General features: G+C 38.6%; 1 protein-coding gene across 2 annotated transcripts in view; it reads left to right on the top strand.

Annotated features, from left to right (window-relative positions):
- The window catches only part of fgf11b (fibroblast growth factor 11b), a 33510-nt gene extending 15575 nt beyond the window's left edge, over positions 1–17935 (top strand). Inside the window, exons 1-5 of one of the 2 annotated variants that reach the window (XM_037978896.1) lie at positions 711–796; positions 3098–3208; positions 7092–7195; positions 16171–16369; positions 16454–17935. In XM_037978896.1, coding sequence (XP_037834824.1) covers positions 3157–3208; positions 7092–7195; positions 16171–16369; positions 16454–16590 — 492 coding nt within the window. In that variant the 5' untranslated portion in view covers positions 711–796; positions 3098–3156 and the 3' untranslated portion in view covers positions 16591–17935. Of the gene's footprint in view, positions 1–710; positions 797–3097; positions 3209–7091; positions 7196–16170; positions 16370–16453 lie in introns of those variants that run through there. The other variant, XM_017412499.3, reaches the window with a different exon arrangement.
- Positions 17936–24917: the final 6982 nt, after the last annotated feature.

Genomic DNA, 24917 nt, shown 5'->3' with positions numbered 1-24917 from the left:
TACCTTGTCACAGTTATCTGAAGTGCCCTACAATGCTGATTAGCCCAAACAGGATACAGAAAAGTAAGGACATAGATAAAAAAGCTCTGCGTTGAAACAGTCCATTACAAGAAACATGTTAATTTTGTTTTCAAAAGTCATCCCATCAACCCACTTTCCCTAAAAACTTTTGCAGTAAGAGTGTGCAGTCAATAACCTGCGAAAGGTTCTGGAGCAGAAACCAGGCGAGTCTGATTGCTGTTCATTCATTCACCATGTTCCAGCTCGCTAATATCGGAGGCGTTGTGTCTTGTCACTGTTCAGATAACTGCTGCCTCAAACAGAATAATCATTCTGATTGTTACAACTGCACATTACAATTACAAATCAAGGATTGCAAGCTCCCCATTTCAACTCTGAGGAACTTCATCGATCGTACCACTGTGGATTTACCAATGAGCCTCTGTTTTTCTGTATTTTCACTGTGGGAGTTTGTGAATAACTTTGAGTTATTTTATGAGTAATCTTTAGTTTTAGATTTATTGTTTTTATTCGTCTTTCTGTTTTATTTCTTGTGATCCATGTGTTTTGTCTGTTCCCTGTTTCTTTTGTTGTGTAGTTTTGCACCCTGAGCCCTCTATGTTCCTTGCACTATAACTCCCTCTCCCTCAGTGGTTTTCCATGTCAGTCTGCCTCACCCTCTGCACCTTTTCCTAGTTAGTAATCAGTCACTGGTGTCCTCATCAGCCTCAGTCCATATAATCTGTTCCTTCGCTTCCATTACTTGATGGTTCGTTGTTGGTTTAATGCCACACAGGTAATGACCTCGTGTCTCCTCGTGATCCTATGTGTGTTTATTGTTGCAACCTTTTGTTTTCGTCATTTCATAAATTAGTTTATTTTTGAGTTTTTGAGTGCTCTAGAAGAAGACCGATAATTTGCTTCGTTTTCTGGTTTTTAAAACTTCTGATCGCTGCCACAATGATCTGATCTGATGTGTGCAAACACGGCTGCTTGTACCACATACTGACAACAGTGAAATGTACTTTATGCCTGAATACTCACAAATGAATGCTGTTTGTCACTGATTAGCCATGATGTGTCCCTGCAGCGTAATTAAAATGTCTTTTTGTAGGTTGATTTCAGGGCATTTCTGCATGTAATCCTCCCAGTAACTGATGACTGATGGATGTGGTACTTCAAAACATGGTTCCTAAATTTTGTAAATTGAAATAACGAGCATAGATAAAACACAGATCTATGTTTATCAAAAAGTTCAACGTAATTTACTCTTTATCAGAGGAGCATTTAAAAAAGCTGGTATGAATATTTAAATGGTAATTAATTTTGTCATATTAGCAGTATGTTTTGAGTAATATGACTTCAGAATAATTTCTGACAGAAAAATATAACTTTGGCTTTTATTTTTTGCTACGTTGTAACAAAAATATGTTAATTTTTTTTTAACAAAACTGAGTTGTGTTTAATGAAAATAAACACTGACATCTCTTGTGAGATGAAATAAGCATTTACCCACTGAAGCTGAATTGTAACCCTTCTCATATCTAATCTTTGACATTAGAAGCTGAAGGAAATTGACACTAAAAGCACGAATTAGTCACAGGTTCTGTTGTAGCAGTTTGCTAACAAATGCTCAGAGAAGTGCATGTTTGATGTCACAAATTCTTCTGTGGGAAAATACTAAAACCCAGTGGAAGACTATGTAGTGCACTGCTGTAGACATTTATCCTTACACATTCCATCCTGAGACAACAGTTTCTATATTTTTTTTTCTTTCTCTGTTTTAACAGATGGTTTGTTTGTTTGTTTGTATCACAATAAAAATTCTGCCAGATTAATAGTGTGCTCCCATTACATGTGACAGAGTGTGATAGGTTGGTATTAAAGTGAAACATTGCCCCTATTGAAAGGTGTTTTTGCTTGACTCTACTCAGTCAATTTAGCAGATATCCAGCTAAAACTCTGTGTGTTAGTAGCTGATACTCATCCCCAACACATACTCTGAGGGCTAACAGATCACTGGAAATCTATGTTTAAAACTTTACCATCAACTATTGGAGTCAGGTCTGTCTGTCTGTTAGCAAAATGTTTTATGAACTACAGAAAATATTTTAATGAAAGTTTCAGACAGTAATCATTGCATATATATTTACAATTGATTAACCTTTGTAGCCAACCTAGGTCAAGATAACTGTCTCTGCTAGTTGGTTATAACTACAGAAATAGCTATAAGCCACTCAATTTTACAGATATTGAGACAAAATTTGATATGGTAACTGAGTGTCATCCCCAACACATATTCTGAGCATGAGATTTTGCAAAGGTGCATGACCACATACCTTTCTCATTTCCCAATATAAGATAATCCTAGTTTTTATTACTTTATTATGGAATTCTTTTCATAAGCATGAGTTACTCATAAATAGAAAGCGTTTTACCCAACTGTAACACAATACACTGACTTAGGATTTCATGAGAAAATTTGAACCTATTTGCATATGAATTCATTGAAGGCTGGAAGGTTTTTAAATTATTTAACTTACTGTCTGTTTTAGATGTATGTTATGTAAGCATTGTTTTAGAGCTTTAAGCTATTGCAGAATGTCACATTTATTGTGTTTCCAGAGTACATGAATGCAGCTACACTTGATGATCTTTTATTTTCCATCTGAAAGTCTTCTTTTGTAATAACTGAAGGTTGGGGATTTCAGGTACAAACTGAGTGTGGAAATTCTTTTTGAAACCGTCTGCCATTCTTTGCAGAGACTAGGCTAATCTTTCAATCAATTTCAGTTTGTCTTATGTTCTGCCTGAGTTAGCACATTCGTGTCTAAAGCACTAAACTTTGTATAACAAAACTTTTTATAGTAACTAAAGGTATTCCATTTTAAAACTCTTTTGTTTGTTTTTTTCATAAATAAAAAGGTTGAATCAGAGAGTTGATCCAACTAAGATGGTATGTACGCTGATGATGCAGTCATTTGATAGTGGAACCTTATGCCTTTTTCAGGTTCTGTCAATATGTAGATGTCATTTCTGTTATCAACATCTGATAAATCTGTCTAATGGGTTTTTCCTTTCCTGTATTTGTCTGCAGAGCCACAGCTGAAAGGCATTGTTACCCGGCTGTACAGCCAACATGGATACTACCTGCAGATGCAGCCCGATGGCACCTTGGGCAGCACAAAGGAGGAAGGAAGCTCCTTTAGTGAGTGTCCTATTACATATTGCCTAAATGATTTTGTTGTAAAATGTTCACCTTTTAAATGCTTGTGTTGCAAGTATTTTAGGACAAAATATATGTACTGTGCTAATATTCAAGCATATGCAACGTTCACCATCCTATAGTTCCAATTACAGGGCTAGCATTTCTTGAGGGAATGCATGTCCCTCATAACCATTACAGCCAGAGATTTAGAGTAAGCTCATCTTATGATGGGAAATGATTAAGTTGTAGCTATTTTTGGTCACACTTTGAAAGTAACATTATGTACAATCTTGTGTAATCTTGTGAGGTCTCGCATTATTTGTTAGTGGTGATTTGTTAGCGTTACCACACCAATTTTTGGTTCAATATCTGTTAAACTCACTCAGGTTTAACCATGTTTAGATAGGCTAAGGTTGATTACCTGTGGCAGCCATTTTGAATCACGTTGACTCCAAAAGTTAATCACATGTAGATGTACAGCCGACAATTAACTTTTGCAAGTTTCATTAAATTACGTCCAATTGTTCATGAGATATTTGGATAACAGATTGCTAAGGTGAACTACAGTAGTTATTGACAAAGTTTAAAAACAGATCTTGCTCAATCAGTTAGAGCCACCTTGAATTGGGTTAAGTCCAAAAGTTAATCCATTTTAGATATTCCTCTAATGATTACCTTTTAAAAGTTTTATTAAAATCCATCCAGTGGTTAATGAGATATTTTGTGAAGAGAGTTGATTCCAATAAATATTGGCTAAATTTTAAACACTGATAACATTTGATTATTTCATGCTCAGAGTATAAATTTGGGATCAGAACTCAGCTACTATTACAGCAAATTTTAGCTCTATGGGTAAACTAGTTATAGCTATTTTTATGTTTGATCAACTTGCTTTGATGTGATGGCCCTTTTGAATCAGGTTGACTCCAAAAGTTAATCAGTTATAAGCATCAAGCCATTGATTGTTTTCTGAAAGTTTCTTTTTAAATTTGTTTTGTGGTCCATAAGATATTTTGGTAACAGTGCAAACAAATAGACACACACACATACACAGACACGGGCAAAAACATCATCACTCTGCCTTTGCCTTTAGCGGTGGGTGATAAAAATGGAATAGAACTTGTCCTCAGTAAGGGAGAAATCTCTAACTGTGGTAAAGTTGATGCTGCACTGAACTAAACAGAACCACAGCAGGAGCCACGCTGTGCCATAGGGGCCCTGAGGCTGAGGAGTTCAGGAAAAAGTTAGGATTTCATCAGCTCACCTGTCAAATTGGTTTAAATTAGTGCTGTTATTTTTGTATTGAAATAGAAAAAGGAAATGGCGTCAAACTGGCTGCCAAACTTTGACAATTTAGTGTTTCCTCTCTCTGAAATGCTCAGATCACAGATGGTGATTTTTATTAGCTCTCTGCATTTCACTACAGTGAAAGTTTTTAACCACAAAAAGCCAAGATGCTGTCACTGCCGAGATGATGTCACTGTTCAATGTGACCTTTAGCAAAGAAAACGAGTTGTTCAGACTTAAAATCCTGCAGACTCTGTCAAATAAGGAATATTTCTTTGCATTTGCCTAGTTGATCTTAAAGACTATAGCTTGAAGGAAGAAATTTATTCAGTCATTAGTTCAAATTCCTCTTTGGTCTTCACAAAAGCAGTTTAATTATCACAGATATCGTAAATGTCCACTTTCATGTCTTTTTTGGTTTTACAATCCCAATTCTGACAAAGTTCAAACATGTAAAAAATGTAAATTAAAACATAATGCAATAATTTGCAAATCTTATAAACCTATATGCTATTCACAATGGAACACAGTGAACATATAAAATGTTTAAACTAAAAATTGTGCAGAAAAAAAAAATTCATAATTTTGATTTTGATAGAAACAACAAATCTTTAAAAGGTTGGGACAGTGCAGCAAAAGGTTGTAAAAGGAAGTGGTACAAATAAGAAGCAGGCGGAGGAGCATTTTATAACTAATTAGTTTATTTGGAAAGAAATCAGTCAGAGACTGGATGTAAAAAGAACATTTTAGAGAAGGTAAATCTCTCAGAAGTAAAGATGGGCAGAGGTTCACCAATCTGCAAAGATTGTTGTGTAAAAATAATGAAACAATTTCATAAAAATATCTGTCAACAACCAAACAAACGAAAACTTTAAATATTTCATCATCTAGAGTTCAAAATGACATTAAAAACTGTCAAGAATTTGGAAAAGCCTCCGTAACAAAGAAATAGTAATCTATAAATCTGGCCTATGCTGGCAAAAAGAGTCAGAATGAGCAAAGGTTGCAGTACTAAACAAGTGATAATATTGATTTTTTTTTCTATAACTGAGATTTGGTTAAGATAAGTTAATAAAGACACAATGTAGGGATGTGGTAAAGTACAATGGAATCGTTCTAATCTACTTTTAATCCTGTTTTCTAATGGGCATGTCTTCCGAAATAGTCCTTTGTCTTCTAACCCTTTGTCTTATAAGGCTGTAGCTCTGGGAAATACCTTCACGTAATGTTTAGCTTCATTGTAAAGCTTGGGCATTGCCCTTTTTAAACATAGGTCTGGAATTTCTGATGACATCATTCTAGATCAATATTAATGGAGTTTTCAAATCGACAGTCTCATAAATAAAACTAGCTCGTTGCCAAGCTAGGCAATAAATCATAAGATTTCAACCAACTCCATACAGTTTTAAAGCTTTTGAGATTTAGTGTTTAAAAATAATAATAACTCAATAATGAAAAATTCCTAATTGTGATTCATTTTGCCAGCAGGGGTCACATACAGTGGAACAACTGTGAGACAAAGCTAATTTAAAATAGACTGAGGCATGGTAAAAAAAAAAAAAAACAACTGTTATGTAATCAGACAAATCAAAATTGTTTTTTTTCTTTCCCTACTAAAATAAAAGAAGAACCATACAGCCTGTTATCAGGAAACAATTCAAAAGCCTGCCTCTCTGATGGTATAGGATGTATTAGTGCTTCTGGCCTGAGCAGCTTATAGATTTGGAAAAGCACCATCAATACAGACAAGTATATACAGGCTTTAGACCAACAGATGACTCTATGTAGATGACATCTTTTTCAGGGAAGGCTTTGCATATTTTAGCAAGACAATGCTAAACCATGTACTGTATCCATTACAATAGTATGGCTTCATAGACATCTGAGTGTTAAAATGACCTGCCTACAGTCTAGACCTTTCACCAGTTGAGAACATCTGACACATCATGAAACAAAAAAATCCAGCAAAGACAAACCAGGACTGTTAAACAGAATCCTACATGAGAGAAGAATGGGACCACATTTATTTCCAAAACCTCCAGCAGCTGCTCTCCTCAGTTTCTCGACATTTACAGACTGTTGTTAAAAGAAGAGGGGGTGCTTCACAGTGGTGAACATGGCCCTCTTCCAACTTCTTGAGATGTGCTGCTGTCATAAACTCAAAATCATCTTATATTTCCTAAAGCTGGTACAGTTTCTCAGCTTACAATTTGATATGTTTACTATGTTTCATTGTGAATAAAATATGGTTTTATGAAATTTGAAAATCAGTGCATTCAGTGGTTGTTTTTACATTTTACACAATGTCCCTACTTTTTTTTTCGGAATTGGGGGTATAGTTAAAATAACAGCAGTTATTTTCTATGTTCAGAGGCTGTGAAAAGCACAATGAAGGTGACTTGATGTTGTGCTTCTATAAACCTGAACTCTAAGAGGTCGCAGAATTTAGGTGTATAAATGTCACAGCAGTAGCGACACTGGAGCCTTTCAGCCTGCAACAATGACGACAGAATGTCTTCTGTTTGATGTCCCAGCCACCTGACTTTCTCTAATTTCCTTTGTCATTTTCCCTCTCGTACTTTATTTCCGGATTTAGCACAGTTCAACTTAATTCCGGTGGGATTGCGGATTGTGGCGATTCAAGGGACAAAAACAGGGATGTACCTCGCTATGAATGGTGAAGGATACCTCTATACCTCGGTGAGTATAACCTGCATAAACATAAAGCAACAACATGTTATGGTGACGCTGAGCATCTCACCATGATGCCATGTTCTTCTGGAAAAACCTGTTATACTCATATGCACCACCAACCAAAACCAGACCAAGCAATCATCACGTCTGATAGATCCAAACTATTTTTTTGTCACAAGAAAACCTGTAGATACAGTCAGGAAGATGTTGTATTTAGTGTGATATGCAGATAAGTGTCTGAGTGAATGATCCTCAAATCTTTTCTGATGGAAAGTTATTGTTGTCCTACAACATGACATGAAATTCAACAGTGAGAATCAAGACTTCATCTGAATGTCTTATTCCTCAATTTAATATTTCTCTTTTAAAAGTGAATTATATGGATATCCATCCATCCATTCATTTTCTTCAGCTTTCCTGTTGCCAGGTCAAGAAGGTAGCAGGTCCTGGAGGGAAACCCAGTCATTCCTCTCCTCTCATGATCCTCTTCTTGAATTGTAATCAGAAGCCTGAATCACCTCAGCTGATTCTTTTTGTTGTGGAAGAGCAGCGACTCTGCTTGAAGCGCTTACCAGAGAATTGAGCTCCTCACTCTGTCAGCAAGGCTGAACATTGCCACCCTACGGAGGAATTGCATATCAGCCACTTGTATTGGAGAGCTCGTTCTGTTGAACCAGTCCCCAAATTTTAGGCCAAATCGCTTGGCATAATATAAGATAGAAAAATAATTGTTTATAACATTTCATTAGGAGACATTAAGCAGATGAAAGTTAGTGTCAGATCTTATCAGAATCTGTGAGTTTTTGTGTAAGAGTAGTCAGTGTGATCAGTATTTTGAACAGAAAACTAATTTATATAATTAGTTTCAAATCGCTAACATGGAACTATTGATAAAATGTTAGCAATATCTGTCAAACTGTTTTCTGTTCAGGTTTTGCTCAGGATAATTGCACAAAAGTCACACTGTATACATTAAGGAGCAATAGTTGGATTTTAGAATTCTGCTCATTTTTCAACCAACGCTGTCTTGTCCCCTTAAAGTTAAATTTATATGCGCTGTGCCACAAATAAAATTCTCATTAATGTACACGCAGAGATGGGTGTGCTCTTTAAATGACAGCATATATTAAACTCAGAAAACACTCAATGCAAGCAGGAGCCTCAGATTTTGTCAGAGAGTTGTGGCGTACAGACTGCACCATTATCTTACCTGCTTACGCTTTGCTTTTGTGACTCGAAAAAAGCAGGGATTTCCTCTGAACCAGCTTTACTGCATCCCACACTGACCTCTTTCAGAGAATTTCCTCACACAGACTTACACACACAGTTACAGCACAGGGTTTATACAGTCTGTACAACAGGACATCTGTTTTCTTTTATATTATTGTGTATTTGGTTTAATAGAGACATTATATTCTCTGTGGCACATTAGATGTACCAATGTGTAGTGAAGGAGTTCAGGTGCCATCATAAAGAGATTTATGGATTTTCTTCTGTTGTTTAAAACTATGTTTATGTTAGCTTTTGCATTTAAAGTGCTACAGGATATTATGTGACCTTGGTAGGTATTGTTTTTATTATGATAAGTAAGCTTTGTGTCGTCTTCAGCTGAGCCATTTTTACTGGCTGATACTTCCTGGTTTTTGTGATGATTTCTCCTAAATAATCAGCAGGTAATGTTTTCATGCACCTTACCTGCAGTGGTCATTTTGTTGAAACAGGCTCTCACAAGCAAAGGAAATCAATTGTTGCCTTGTACAGATTTTAGTCTGTGGACATCAGTGGGAAATGGCTTGCCCTGTAATAAAAAGTGCTTGTTCCTTCCAATTTTTCATTGACAGGGACAATGTGAGTGTAAGAGAAAATAAGAGGTGGTGTTGTGTTGATAAAGACTAGGATGGCAATTGATTTTCAAGTCTTTGCGAGTTGTTTTTGTTATAAGGCGTTTAAAGGTGACTTGCACTATCAGGCAGGAAAACCAGACAATAATGATAAATGGCCAGCGCTTTATCTAGTCCAAGGACCCCAAAGCGCTTTACACTACATTCAGTCATTCACCCATTCATCCTCACGTTCACACACTGATGGTGGTGAGCTACATTGTAGCCACAGCTGCCCTGGGGTGGGCCGTCAGAGGTGAGGCTGCCATCACACCGGCGCCACCGAACCCTCTGACCACCACCAGTGGGCAAGGCAGGTGAAGTGTCTTGCCCAAGGACACAACGGCTGAGACAGACGAGCTCAAACCAGCAACCCTACAGTTACAGGACGAACCCCTACCTCCTGAGCCACTGCCGCCCTGATATGTCAACTTTATTAAAAAGCTGATGCATCTTACAGAAAACGAGACAAATTTTAAGCAAAATTTAGACAAGTACTAAACAAAGCAAATCTAAAACCTATTAAAGAGCAGGCAACACAATTTAAAATACTTAGGATAAAAAAGTTGTGCAACAGGCACATGACCAAACTGACCTAAAATATAGAGAGGCATAAATACACCATGGTACACGAGAATGGAAATTTACAAAAGGAACAAGTAACAGGCACATGGGAGGACTGGATGCACAGAAATGTAAATTACTTGCAACACCAGCAGAAAATGAAAACAAATAAGTAAAGCACCATGAAATTGTTGTGTCAATCAAAAATTAGACATGAACAAATATAAACCCATCTATCCATCTGTCCATCCATTCATCCGTCCCTGATATTTTCTCAGTCACATTTAAAAGGAATGAGAGAGAGAAGTCTTTGGTTATTTACACTAAAGACTGTGCTGTTTGTGGTCCATTACCAAATAACTATCCAGGTGATACAAAACATTGCAAGACAGAATTTGTTAAGCATGATCTGACGGAGAAACTATCTTTGCAAAAGTAATGCAGTGTAAAAACCTGCCGTTTTATAGCGGTTTAAGCAACTACAATTTAACTGAATTTTACAACACCTTACTTTTCCATTCGATAGTTACTCTGGCTGTGTCAGAATTTGGGTTCTTGTCTAAGCTGTTCTTTAAGTTTCCATTGTTTTGGGTTTATTGTTCAGTTTTTGGTTGTTCCTGTGTTTAGTTTGGTTAGTTGGGTTTTTGCTCCCTGTGACTTCTGTGTTCTTCGTCATATTCACTTGTCCTCAGTCAATCATTTGTTTGCCTGCCACACCCATCTACACCTACCCCAAGTTTGTAATCACTCACCTGTGCCCACTTCCCCTAATTACCTTCTGCCTTTAAAACATGCTCATCTTCTCCACTTACTCACTGGTTTGTTGGTGCCTCATGCACTGTCTGGTTCCCCTCATGTCTTGCCTCTTGTGTTTTGCTCATGTTTGTATTTGGTTTCATTTTTGCTGCCACATCAGCTTTTGTTTTTGGTTTTCTTTATTTAAAATAAATTAGTTCTTCCTGGAATTTCATCACGAGTCTTCACATTGGGTTCACCTCACTGTCCACCCAACTTGACAGGCTGAGTGCACTTAGTATGTTCTGTTTTGCAATTTGTGTTTTGTTTATGGATCATTATTGGAAACTGACTTTGGCTCAATTTATTCTTTAATATAAATAACTTCCATCTTCTGTACAAATAACTGTCGTACATTATTGACATCAAGATAAAAGTTTCTAAAATCATTGAACCACTATGAAATTTCTGAGATTGAAGTTATTTTAAGACAACAAAAATCAACTTTGGTCTTGGCCTACTGAGAACAGCCATTAGCTCATTAATCCAGCAGGAGCTAATGTTGGGTTTGCCAAACTTAGGTAGTTTAGTGATCTGTGTTCACCAGGTAAGACACTGACCTTTACTCCTTGCAGCTTTACTGTTAAACCTGTCTCCGTCTTGTTCACACAACTGACTTTTATGCCTCCACTTCTCCAGGCTCTCTTCCACCTGCTCCCTACTCTCACTACAGATCACAATGCCATCAAAGTCCATGGGAATGCCTGCCTGACTATTTACCAATAAACAGCTGACTTTAATTTATCAAGAAAATCCTAAAAAAACAACAAACCAAAACTATTTTGTGTATATATTGTAGTCTTTAATATAGATGAAGAAAGTCAGATGTATGTATGAGAGGAATAATCAAAGTAAGAGAACATGAGAGGTATTGATGACACATGTCCTTTCCTTTTTGTGCTTTTTATGGGACATTTACATTGACATGCATGACGTCACCTGCTGCTGGAAAAAGAAAGCATCCCTTTTATCACAGGATAGGAAAAACGTTGACATTAGACAAAGTGGCGGAGACAATAATTGGCCTGGACAAGACAAAAGAGACACAGGGCAGATCTGTCAGGATAAAGAAAGACATTATGCAGGGCGGCCAATTAGGAGAACTCTGGAAGGACAAAACCTATTCTTACTAATAGATTCATGATCTGTCTTGTAACAGAGCTCTCCATTCGAGCTGCTCAGGGATATATCGGAAAGAAGTGCTTGCAATTTGCAGGGATAATGTAACAGCTAATGATACAAAAACAGCCCGCTATTATCTACATATATCCTGGAAAATCTAAAGTGGAGGAATGCCTGAAACGGCCATCTCTGAGCAGTGATGTATTGATAGGGACATTTCAGATATCAATCAGCATCACAGAGTAATAAGTCTCTGCACATCATCATCCACTCTGCCATGAGAGCATAATTCGTATAATAGGGACGGAGTATACAAGTGTCCTGGGAGACGGTATTAACTCCTAGTCTCATAGTCTGTAAACTCCTCTTAATAAGCACATCTCTGCCCCACTGACTTATGTAACATGGCGTGTCATTGTGCATCTACATCCCACTCAGCAACAACATCAACAACATGCCCTTCTGGTGGCTCGCCCCCTCCATGCGCACCACAGATTGTGCCCGTGTGCTTGCCTAACAGAGATGTGATGTGAATGAGCATTACGTTGCCGTGCAAGGAGGTCGCTGCAGCCATAATGCAATAGGATTGTGGCGGTATTACTGCGGCATGGCGGATTTCACTGTGGAACTCGCAGATTACTCAAGAAAGCTGGTGGGACGGTCAATAGGCAGCAGAGGTCCTGTGACCCCTGCTGTCTGCATAGGGGGACTGCAAATAATTGCACATCATGATCCCGAAACATGGTTGGAATTCCAAAAGTAGAGCTGCATTTTCATGGGCATTAGCAGAGTTTTCGTGCTGCTAGAAGGAATAAACAAGATATAGACCATTAATCACGGTCACAACTTTAATTCCTGATCATTATGTTCTAATTAGAGTTAGTTAGATTTAGGTAACTGGTACCTGTCAAAGTGTATTATTAGCACTTCTCTGTCTGTTTAGTGGAATAAAGGTACCTTCAGTGTATGGTGGCATAAAGAGTAAAGCTTCCCGGAGCAGAATAGATGTAATCAGACACAAGGGATGAAAAAGGAGGCGGCGAGCATGTGCAGGGTGGGTCGGGATGATACGCCGCATCATAAAAAGGTTCTCCCCGTCTCAGGAATTCTCAGCACGGACACTACATATTACATTTTTCATCTGCTGTCGTTTGAGTTCATTTTTTGACTTTAGGCACACAAAAAGGAGTACAGTCACATACCAAATTCCTTTCATAAGTTTTGAATTAAGAATGAGAATATTATGGATTTTTGGTTGAACATAATAATAGCTCCTGAACACAAACTTTAAACAGTGCAACACTTAAAACAATGTCAACTCATTCTTAGAAAACAGAAAAATGGCTATAACACAGTCGATTTTAGAGATATTGAGCTCAAACTTGGTGTGGTAGTAGCTGAGACTGATTCACATCACATACCCCAAGTGATACACATTACATCACATCTTTGCTCAAAACCTTGGCACTGACTGCTGACATCAAGTATGTTTGTCTGTTAGAATAATATTTCATAAACCTTTAGGCGGACTTTAATTAAAAATTAGGAAAGTAATCAGCGGATGTACATCTACAACTGATTAAATTTTGGAGTCAATTTGTTTTAAGATGGCTGTCGGAGATAATTGACCTTAGCCAACACAAAAAATGGGTATAACTTAGTAAAATGTACAGATATAGAGCTAAAGTTTGATTTGTTAGTAGTACATAGCTAATTTACAAGTTTGACCAAAATGACTATAACTCTGTTCCTTGCTGCCATAGGACGATCTTAGTTTAACAATCACGCATAAAAGAACAATATGCATTTCTTCAAGGAATGCTGGGCCTTTAATTTCACAATTATTTGGGAGAAGAGTTATCACTGGTGTCATCTCAAAGGTTGAGGTGAAAGTTCTTTGGAGAAATAAGCTCTCTTTAAAGAAGTCTGTGAGTTTCAGACTCAGGAGTTCTTAACCATCTTCTTTTCAGCTTTTGCTCGTGAAAGAGAAAACGGGTCTCTCCCTTTTTTCTTTTGATTTGATCTACTTTATTAACTAGCATACCCTCTGTCCCATCTGAGTGAACTTCTGCTCTCCGTCCTGTCTCTCCTACCTTTCCACCCTCTGGCTCCCTCCCTTCTCCGGCCCTCTTTTTCTCTGGCCTGATTAATAATGAATGAAGTGGATCATCTATCGATCCCATCCTCGGCGTTAGCACAGCAGAAGATATCAAACCTGTCAGTGGATCTAAAAATAGCTTTGCAATGTGAGGTTGATGTGCTTTTTTTTTTTTTTTTTTTTTGAGTTAGGGTGGAAGCTTTTTTTTTGTTGTTGTTGTTGTTGTTCTTATACAGTGAGAAGAGAAATCTGAAAAGGGCATCGACTGGAGTGAAAGTATCTAAAGTCCTGTAACGCTTTCTCAGCTAAAGAAGGACGTCTCCCTTTGAAGGAGAAAGGTGATGAGCTGTGATAATTGTGAAACTGGATTCTCCTGCACCTTCTCAATCTCCTTTGGCTCTTTAGTAAAGCTCGTCCACACCAGGCTGTGATCCTTTGGCCCTCTTCTGTTGTTCAAAGTCTTATAAAAATTCTCCACTCAGCCCTTTCTGCTCTGCTGCTCTCAATTAATCAATCCAGCAGATTGGCTGTGCTCTCTGATGGGAGGGAAGGACCCTGCCGAGACACTGATGGGGACTAAGAGAGATGCATGTCCGTCTCTGTTGGTTAATATCACCGGTCAACATTATGCAGGGTTCAGTTATCTTTATGCTGAGGATAGAGAGAGAGGGAGGGGGACATGATCGGTTACAATGACTGGCTTAAAGTGCTGGATTTGATCCAAGTTCTGGTCATTTAATTTTATTCTGCCTCTTCGGATTCAGCCAGCACGGACAATTAACAGAACACAGGAGTGGCCCCATATTAATTGACTTTCGGGTGACTGTGAGGTGATGGATTTTACTTGTGTGAACTGACTGTGCGTGGAATGATGGTGCAATCCAAAGACGTGCCTGGTATCCCTAACAGGCCAGGGGTGTGAGCATGCAGGTTGTTTCTGTATGTTAGCCATGTGGTGGCCTGATGATCTGTCCAACATGTGAACTGTCTCTCTCCCAGTGGTGCAAAGGCTTTGGCCTCTCCATTAGGAATTGAATAAAGTGGGTATATAATGGATGGACTTGACTTTGTTTTATATACCCAAAGCCAAAAAGTATGCACAAATGTTGCGCCTCCTAATCTTTTTATTTAAAGTACCAGACCACAAGTTCCAAGACTGTCTTTAAACCAATTTGCCAAGTCCTTCAATCTGAGTCATTGACTTTAACATTTATCTCGTTGGCGTTTGCCCAAAGCAACATAAAAACGGTACAGTCCAAGCAGAGGCAAATCAATGAGACATTTTAGGATTTGATTCATTGATCAGCCTAATCAGTAAAATGAATTGGCAACAGCCTTCATAACCAAATTAGTATGTCAGTAATTTGTAAAGTATAATTGTAAAAAAAGTAGTTTGAGCTTTTAAAAGTAACTACTTGTCGTTTTGTCTTCTAAATGAAAGTGTGTTCGAGGTGGAGGTGGGGGCGGTAATAACAGTCCGGGCAATTTTTTATTTTTTGTTCTAACATTTTCAAAGGAATAGTTCAGCGATTTTGAAGTGGGGTTTTGTGGAAAAGTTATGAACAATCAGTATCTTACCTGTTGTAGATAACTTTTTGAACAACCTCAGGGAAATAAAGTTTATTTCTAAGTGGAGTATTAATTTACACTTTTATTTGCTAAATAATTATAGACACAGATTCTTCATGAATACAGATTCCACCTGGTCTATACCTGTAGGTACTTAGCAAATACCCACTACTTAATGGACATGTACCAGGTAATTATCAGGCACATTGGTACCTAGGGTTATGTACAAAGTAAATACCAGGCAAGTACCCAAAAAGTACCAAGTAAATGCCTAGTACTTACCTTGTACTTATCGGGTGCCAGGCTATATTATGTATTGCAACCAAAATATATATTTTTATTTTGGGATATTGTGTAAAATGTGAAAAAAAAAACAATGCAATGATTTGCAAATCTCATATATGAATATTTTATTCGCAAGATACCATAGTAAACATATCAAATTTTTAAGCTAAGAAATTTAACAATTTATGGGGAAAGTAAGGTCATTTGGAATTTTGTGGCAGCAGTGAATCTCAAAAAGTTGAGACAGAGACAACAAAAGCCTGTTAAGGTAAGTACTATGAAACAGCTGGAGGAGCATTTTGCAATGAATCAGATTATCTGGCAACGGGTCAGGAGGAGGATGGGGTTTAAAAAGAACATTTTGGAGGAGCTGAATTTCTCAAAAGTAAAGATGGGCAGAGGTTCACCAGTCTGCAAAAAACTGTCTAAAAATAATGGCATAATTTCCTAAAGACAATACTGAATGCCTTTGAATGTCAATTCATTCAATTATGAATAAAATTATTTGATTGTGCAGTTATATATTATTAGGAGTTAGTCCATGTGAACATTCATACGTGCTGCCATGCACTAGAATTTATTTTCAATGAGAAATCTCTGTTTTCCTAAAATATTTGCACATTAATTTGGTTTTCTGATTTGTTTTTTCTTTTTGTTGTTTTTTTCAGGAGAACTTCACTCCCGAGTGTAAGTTTAAAGAGAGCGTGTTTGAGAACTACTATGTTACGTATTCGTCCATGCTGTACCGCCAGACCCAGTCCGGCCGCTCCTGGTACATTGGCATCAACCGTGACGGTCAGATTATGAAGGGCAACCGGGTGAAGAAGACCAAGGGAGCCGCACATTTCCTGCCTAAAGTCATAGAAGGTTTGTGTCTTATAAGTTACTTTAGCTCTCTTTTCTTCTGATAACAACCTGCATTTCTGAAGGTATTCTATTTTTGTCACGCAGTTGCGATGTATAAAGAGCCGTCGCTTCACGAGCTGGCCGGTGAGCCCGTGAGTCCTCCTCGGAAGGCAGCAAAGACATCAGATTCTCCATCCCTAAAGAACGGACGGAGAGAATCTGCCAAGGCTGATGCCTCCTAGCACAGGAGACTGAGGGTGGGACAGAGGGCACAAGTGACACTGGGAACTCAGTTGCCCATAATGCACTGAGGGTGGCCGAAGGAACAGCACTCATTGGCCACCACTCTCCGGAAGTGCACTACGAGATGCTGAGGGCTAAAGGGCCAGCAGCAGCAGAGAAGGCCGAGAGAGGAGTCCCTGCTCTCCTCCCAAAGAAAACCCAGGGTCCAAGAAAAGGCTCCCCCCCACCCCAACCCCATGTTACTCTCTTACCCTACTGTACCCTCACAGGTTCCTTCATTTTCCCTGCCAGAGTCAAGCTGCTTTGTTTCTTCTTACACATCCTATCAAGTGTTTGCTTTGTTTTACTCATTATTGACCACTCTTGACTCAGTACCATAATCCTCACCCATATGGACCCCATTTGGGACCCAAGGTTGTTGACAGTGTGGCTCAGGTCAGCCCTCGACCCACTGTTTTGACAACAGCTGAAAAAAATCATTAAGGTCAACTCAAAGCCAGATGAGACTGGGTCAGATCAGTCCAGCAGGCCGACATGAAGAAAAGTTGTTTAAAATTTGATGTTCAAATCCAAATTTAAACCCCGTTATCTACGCTCTTAAGGTGTGTCACCCATTATCTGAATAAAATTGGAATTTACATCAACAAAGATGGACACGGAGGCTGTTAGGATGATAATAATCCTGAATTTATGAGATCTGACTCAAAAAAAGGTGTCGATAAATCTGATCAAGACAAAATCAGGATCTCAGAAAAGAATAGATATAGAAAATGTGAGAAAAACCTAAAGAGGGTCATACAGAATAAAATAACATAGGATTTAAAAAGAATAACCAAATGAATTTTCAAAATAAAATAAAAATGAATCAAACGAAATTTAAAAGTAAAATAAAACAAACAATATCTTGGAAAACGAGCCATAAAATCTACATGCAATACGAGAAGCTTGGAACTTTTACTAAAAGGATGAAAATGTGCAGTTTTTTTTTCTAAAATTGCAACAAAAAAAAAAGAAAACCTAATAAATAAAGGAAAATGTGTGATTGGGTAACAAAAGGGCAACGCCTTCTTTTCCCCCCTTCGATCTCTACAACACGAACACTAATGTTCGCACATGCTCATGTGCGCTTTCGGATTTTGACGCCTGAAAAAGTGACGTAATATACATATAGACTTCATTCAGCATCTGCTGTCAGCATGAAACCAGGTTTGAAGCCCAACATTAAAGCCAGCAGAGCTTGTGAGCTGCAGCACTTGTTATTCTGAGGATGTCTCGCAGCTTATCCACTTGCTTGCTATATCAAATCACCTTGGACGAATTGCCCCTCAAAAAAAAAAAAAAAAAGACTTGTCTGAGTGAATGTCTTGGTGCGTTTGTGCTTTAACCCCTGTGAGTGGATGTCTGTGGATGGACAGTAAGAGTCAGCGCACGTGTGTGTCTGTGTGTGTGTGAATGAGGCAGAGGAACTGTGGGTAATCTCTTCTGTGTCCTTCACACCGAGCGCAGCGTAGTGTCTCTGATGTGTCTGTGAGGAAGTGATACTTCATCCATCTTGTGAACCATCTGACTTTTAGTCCCGTATACATTTTAAAATAGCACGGACGAGGATTTTCTGGGCCACTTTGCGCTTGAAGGTAGTTCATTAAATGGATGATTCCTCGGCGCGGTCGGTCAACGGTTGTGATTGTTTGCTCTATAAAATAAAGGCCCAGCATTCCTTGAAGGAATGCATGTCGCCTGCCAGCTTTCATGCCAGAGTATTAGATCATCTTGTGATGAGAAATGACAGAGCTGGAGTTGTTGAAACCTTGAAAATAACATTGTGCACCATTTTGTAAATGTCAAGTTCAGAGTATGTGCTGTGAATGAGTCTCAGCTACTATCACATAATATTATAGCTTCATAGTTCTAAAATTGGCTATAACCATTTTTGTGTTGGCTAATGTTGATTAGTTGTGGGGTTTATTTTGAATTGGACTGACTTCAGAAGGTAATCAGTTGTAGATATACATCCAATGATTACTATCTGAAGGTTTCATTAAATTCCATTCAGTGGTTCAAAAGATATTTTGCTAACAGACAAGGAGAGTTGACTCCCACAGTTAATGCTAAAGTTTGAAGCAAAAATCTTGAGCTATGAGTAGCATTCAGAAGGTGTGCTGAGGATGACTCTCAGCCACCAGCACACCAAATCTCAGCACAACTTCTCCAAAATTAGCTGAATTATATCCGTTCTTGTGTTTTCTGAGGTCATTGGATGTGGTGGCCATCTTGTATCGGCTCTTTGTTGGGAAATGTGCAGGACAAATGACAGAAAATGCAAGTGTCTGACACAAACTGCAACATAATGTGACGGAGGGGTTCCAAGGATGTGAATCGGAGGCTTTACGAATGTGCGGCGCCGAGGGTGAAACGCAGAAGTCTGAAAGTGTGAGGGGAAACTGTAAAACAGGTCATCGCATGGAGGCGGTTCATTTGGGAAGTGAGCAGGATTAGCAGGTGTATTCTCGGGGAATGTTGATAAGGAATTTATGCAGCAAAATAGGCAGAGGAGCTTTGGCAGCGTTGCATGCAGCATGTTGATATGATAATGACTGTGAGACAAAGAGGCGCGCGCGGCTCCGCACGCTCTTTACGACAGGGGGTCTTTGGAGGAAATTAGTTGCTCTTTTTTTTTTCCTTCTTCTATTTTCTGGGTTTTTCTGCAAGGAATATCACTCAGTTCATATTCTGGTATTTTAAAGCCACCAGTGCTGTGTGGCTGTGTGCCGTGGGGATTTGGACAAGCTCGGTCTGAGTTCCAACTGTGCATTACTGACTACTGTATGATATCAAAGTGTTCCTGCTGCAGGTGACACACAGGATTGTGTACTTCTGAAGTTACACATAAGCTCGTGGTATGAAAGTAAAGCATTTGGTGATGCAAAGTAGTCACTGAGTGACAATAAAGGATTTTTAATGCCCACATTTTTCTCTTAGTGTATATAATTTCGCTGCCGCCATTATAAATACTTAAAATAACAAAACCAGCATACCTTAGAAGGGATGCATATCACACCCACCACCTTGTATGTCAAAGTTTTAAACAAAAATCTTTTCTTATCAGTTAGTACTCAACATTTGTGATGGGAACGATGGGAACTACTACTACACCAAGTTTCATATCAATATCTGTAAGATTAACTGAGTTGTAGCCGTTTTTGTGTTTTCTAAGGGCAATTAGCTGTGGTGGCCATCTTGAATTGGGTTAAATCCAAACGTTAATCACTTGCAGATGTTCATTCAGTGATTCCTCTCTGAGAATTTCATTAAGCTCAGTCCAGTATTTCATGATATATTTTGCTAACAACTAAACAGTGTTGACTGTAACAGTTAATGCCAAAGGTTTTGGACAAAGATCTTGTACGATCTGTTCGTGCTCAAAGTATGTGTTGGGGGTGACGCTCAGGTACTACCACACCAAGTCTTAGCTCAGTATCTGTAAGATTACCTGATTTATGGTCATTTTTGTGTTTTAAAAGGTCAGTCAACTGTGGCGGCCATCTTAAATCAAATTGGCTCCAAAAATTAACGAGTTTTAGATGTACATCCAATGATTCCATTCTGAGAGTTTCATTAAAATCCATCTAGGAGCTCATGAGATATTTTGCTAACAGACAGAAATTGAACATGTACAGACACAGGGGATCCATGTCAATTCTGCCTTTCATGGCTGTGGGCTATAAAAAATGGAATATTAACAAATGTGTGATATTCCTTCAGATGAAACCAGAATCTTTAATAGTGAATCTTTTAATAATTATTTTGGGTTTTTTTAGTAACCCTTTGAGTGATTGTTGTAACTCAAGCGGATAGCTAGTCAGTAAATTATGAATTAATGCTCAGTGTATCAGGTTAAACGTCAGGTGTCTGCGAACTCCACAAGATTCTAGCCCCACAAAAGCAAGCATCTTATGTAAAAATGAAGGTTTCAGTAAGTCGTCCAGGTGGTCATACTGCAAGTAGACAGGAAGGGAAAATGTTACAGTATATAACCTAAAATACGAGAAAAGCAGCAAAAGATGTGAAAAAAAAAATGGAAGACCAAAACAGAAAAGCACCATGTTGCCACGTGTGACAAAGAAAAACAGTGAGTGGAAGCAAAAGCAGGTAGAATGTAAAGGTTTTTTGGGGGGTTGTTGTGCTCTGAAGAAGTCAGAAAGTAAAGTGCTCTCTTACAGGACGCCGGGTCATGTGACGCTAACGTGGCAATGATAAAACCAAAAGCAGGACGTGACCACATGTGAGAGTTTGAACGTCTCTCTCCGTGTCCTGCACACATCTCCTTAACTGCAGAATCTACAGCCCATTAACTTTCTCTTCCACATAACGCAGCCTGTGTAGGCGTATGCTCACAGTGTTTTTATAAGGTTAGTGTGTGTGTGAGTCTGTTTGTGTGTGTTTATGTGACTCCAAGTGTAACAGTAAGACAAGACACAAAAGAAATGGCATGAGAGGGTGACAAAATTCCCCATCCCGAAAGGCTCTTAAAATACATTGACTTTATCAGAGTTATTTAGACTACCGGGCAATAATTAAAATCACACAGCACTAATTTATCCTAAAGGTTCGAGAATCCAAAAACTGTATTGCACTGTAAGAAACACCAACATCCAGGGAAAAGCTCCAAAACAAAACCCAGGTATTTCAGTTCAAGCTCATCCAAAAAGGGGGGGAAAAAAAAACATTTCCATCACACTGAATGCTGGGTAATAATTTAATTACAATATTGTAATATGTTGGTGTATTTGGTGCACTACGTGAAACTGTTCTGAGCTATGCATCCTTTGTTTTGTTGGTGTCTTTTTTTTAATCTCTTTTGTCAGTTACTGTCAACACAGTTTTGCTAAATCCTGCTGTCCTGATTTGTTCCAAGTTGTTCTTCCAAACTGCTCAGATGTGCCCCATTCAGCCTAATCAGAACGCTGCATAACTGGCGCCCTCTAATGGTCAGAGATGGTAACAATAGGTGACGATTGGGGTGACGGCGGGTTTTATGCTTTCAGCAAATCTTTATGTTTTGACACATTCATTACAAACCTGACAGTTTCCGTCGGGACAGTGGTTGTGATACCTTGTTGTGTTGTTCAGAAGGTCCAAATGCAGCCATTCTTTGAACCTTTTTTTAACCTGGTCTCTTCTGATTATTTTGATTTCATTAAATTAATTTATTGAATACTTACAAGTGTGCCATATACACTAGGTAGGAAAGGTAGGGAAATTGGAAACAACCACCCAAACATAATCAAAATAAATTGAAAACGATACTTAAAATTCTTAAATGCAATCCTAAAAATTACTGCGATTACAAGTTGTTGGGTTTTATTTTATTTTTTATTTTTTTAGTGCAGAATACAGAAGCTACCCATGTTGTGTATTGCAGCTAAAACCTGACGCCTCTACAGAGTGAGTGAGTACATTTGTCGAGGAATGCTGCCGGTTCACTTGTTTGCTATGTCCATGAACACTGTATAGATGTATCCGATGTACTACGTTATTATCTTTTCTTTCTCAGACATGTAGTCATCCATGTTAATGTGTGCTTCTTGTTTTTTCTTTTACTGCTTTCTGGTCATAACCCTTGCAGATCCCTCAGAGGAAGGCATAGCTCGCTCCTGTGTGGCGTGTTTTTTTTATATACTGTTGTATCCATAATTGTATGAATCCTAAATTACATTTAGCTAAAACTGGATTCCACTGTGCAACTGAGCTGTGAAAAAAAACATCTTGAGAAGGCGACTTGTTTGCCCCGCGGCTGCTCAGTTTTGGTCATGGAAGTCTTCCAGAATGCTTTTAACCTGCTTTTACAGATGCTTATCTCCTCTCTCCATCTCTCACTTAAACAAGTCTTCCAGAAACACTGATGCTTATTTTTCTTAAAGGAACAACAAAGGAGAAGTTTTTAAAAGCCATAACTTAAAAGAGTGAGTGAATAAAAAAATAAAAAAAAGGGCCCTGGCAGTTCAAGCCACAGAGAGCAGGCCTGGCTCTTCTGACACCCTCCGGAGTGTTGCCAAGGATTTCTGTTGGACTCCTTCACAATAAGAGCCCAAAGATTCAGCATAATCATAAGGTACTGCCTTTTTTTTCTTTTTCTTTCTCCTCTCTTTTTGGAGCACTCCGAGTGGAAGAGAACAAGACCAGCAATATGCAACGAGAACTACCAGCCTGCACTCAAGGAGACCAAACGAGCCAAGAGGCCATCTGCAAATCAACAATGGCAATCAGAGGTCTGCAATAAAAAGGACAAACTGTGCCGAGTGACTTTTTTTTTTTTTTAAAGCATGCATACATTGGCTCTTTAACGATGACTTCCCTCTCAGTATCTACAGAGACGAGCCCTCGATTCACCCTCCCTCCGTGTTTGTCTTCAGACCCGTGTACATTTCTACAACCCCTTACATGAATCGAAAGGAGATGTCTTATTCTGAAATATTACTCAATAAATTAACATATATTTGTATGATTGTAAGCAGTGCCTGCTTGAATTTTTGTCTTATTTCTTGACGTTTCCTTTTTTTTTTTTTTGAAGCCCCTTCAAAAATGTATTATTAGATTTTCCCTCCAGGCGCTACAGGTCATCCACACTTTTTTGTCCTCCTTTTATTCGTCCTTGCAGTTGCCCACTGGGTTTCACGCTATTATAAATCAAAAGCCTAATCCACGTAGCCTCATGAAATATATAGGTGGGAACAGATTATTGGGAGAGGGCATTTAAAGCAATAAGGAATTATATTAGTGTAGTAAGTGACTGCGGGCCCCGGCTGAGTTACGACGAACATCTGGGAGAGATTAGAGGCTAAATCAGCTTAACATCTCGTTGGATCATTTCTCCTCCTGTCTTTACAGAACATACATGTGTGCTTTGCCCCTGGTTTCAGAGACGGATGTAAGTGGAACCGCTTCATGTTTTTGTGATCAGGTTTAGAGGAAGGTAACGTTAGTGCTGGTTTCAGCAGGTTCGCACTGCGGTAGCTATGAAATGATTTGCGACGAGGCTTGAAGCAAAAGTTTAGGCACTAATTGAGCAGTTTTATTCAAGCGCACGTCTGTGAACTAAGCCAGCCCAGAACAACAGCTCCGTGATGAATTCTGCCTTTACAAAACCTACACACTCGCAGATAGCTCATGGTACTGTCACACTGATTTATACTAAGCCTGGAGTATGTGTTGGGACTGACTCTTAGTTATTACCACATCAACTTTTAGCTCAGTTTCTGTAAAACTGACTTAGTTATTATCTTAAAAGTGACTGACTCCCAAAGTTAATTAGTTGTCCATCTGATGATTCCTTTCTGTGAGTTTCATTAAAGTCCCTCCAGTGGTTCAGGAGAAATTTTGATGAAAGACAGACGGGGTTGACGCCAACAGTAAATGCGAAAGTTTTACGCAAAAATCTTGCACACTGTAAAGTGCTCGGTGTGTGTGTTGGGGATAACTGTCAGCAACCAGAAAATCAAGTTTAATTTCAATATTGGACCTGTAAAGCTGCCTTAATAATAGCTATTTTTGTGTTTCCTAAGGTCATGTGGCTGTGGCAGCCATCTTAAATTGGATTAACTCCAAAACGTAATCAGTAATAGAAATACGCCCAGTGATTAGTTTCTAAGACTGTCATCAAAATCCATCCAGCAGTTCAGGAGAACTATTTTGCTAACAGACAGGCCCAGTTGACTCCAATAGTTAATAGCACAGTTTTAAAAACAGATCTGGTATGATCAGTTAGTGCTTGGAGTATGTGTTAGGAACGACTCTCAGCTACTACCACAACAGATTTTAGCTTAATATCTGTTAAACTGGCTGCATTGTAGCCATTTCTGTGTTTCCTAAGGCTGCTTAGCTGTGGCGGCCATCTCGAAAGGGGCTGACTTCAAAAGTGAATCAGTTGTAGATGTAGATCCAACATTTTTTTTTCTGTAAGTTTCATTAAAATTTGTCCAGTGGTTAATGAAATATTTTGGTTACAGAAAGAAACACACAGAGAAACAAATACATAATCATCTGCCTCCTGTGGAGAGCAAAACGATGATGCTGTACTTGAGTGCATTACGCTGAAAACTGTTTTTAATGGTGTGCCCATTATACTTTAGAAAAATCACGACTGGAATCAGGTATACAAACTACAGTGATTAAAACATCAAATGTCTCTTCATACATCAGGAACACTGCTCCAATCAGAAGAAAATGGAAGAAAATATTGTCCTCTTACAATCTTTGAGCTCTTTTTGTGACGCTGCTGTGTTTCTGAGGTGTGGCCAAATGACTGCATGTTCCAGACTTAGACAGG

This window comes from Kryptolebias marmoratus, linkage group LG13 (genome assembly GCF_001649575.2).
Source record: "Kryptolebias marmoratus isolate JLee-2015 linkage group LG13, ASM164957v2, whole genome shotgun sequence".
NCBI classification, from domain to species: domain Eukaryota; kingdom Metazoa; phylum Chordata; class Actinopteri; order Cyprinodontiformes; family Rivulidae; genus Kryptolebias; species Kryptolebias marmoratus.
This window is presented reverse-complemented; position numbering and strand designations above follow the sequence as displayed.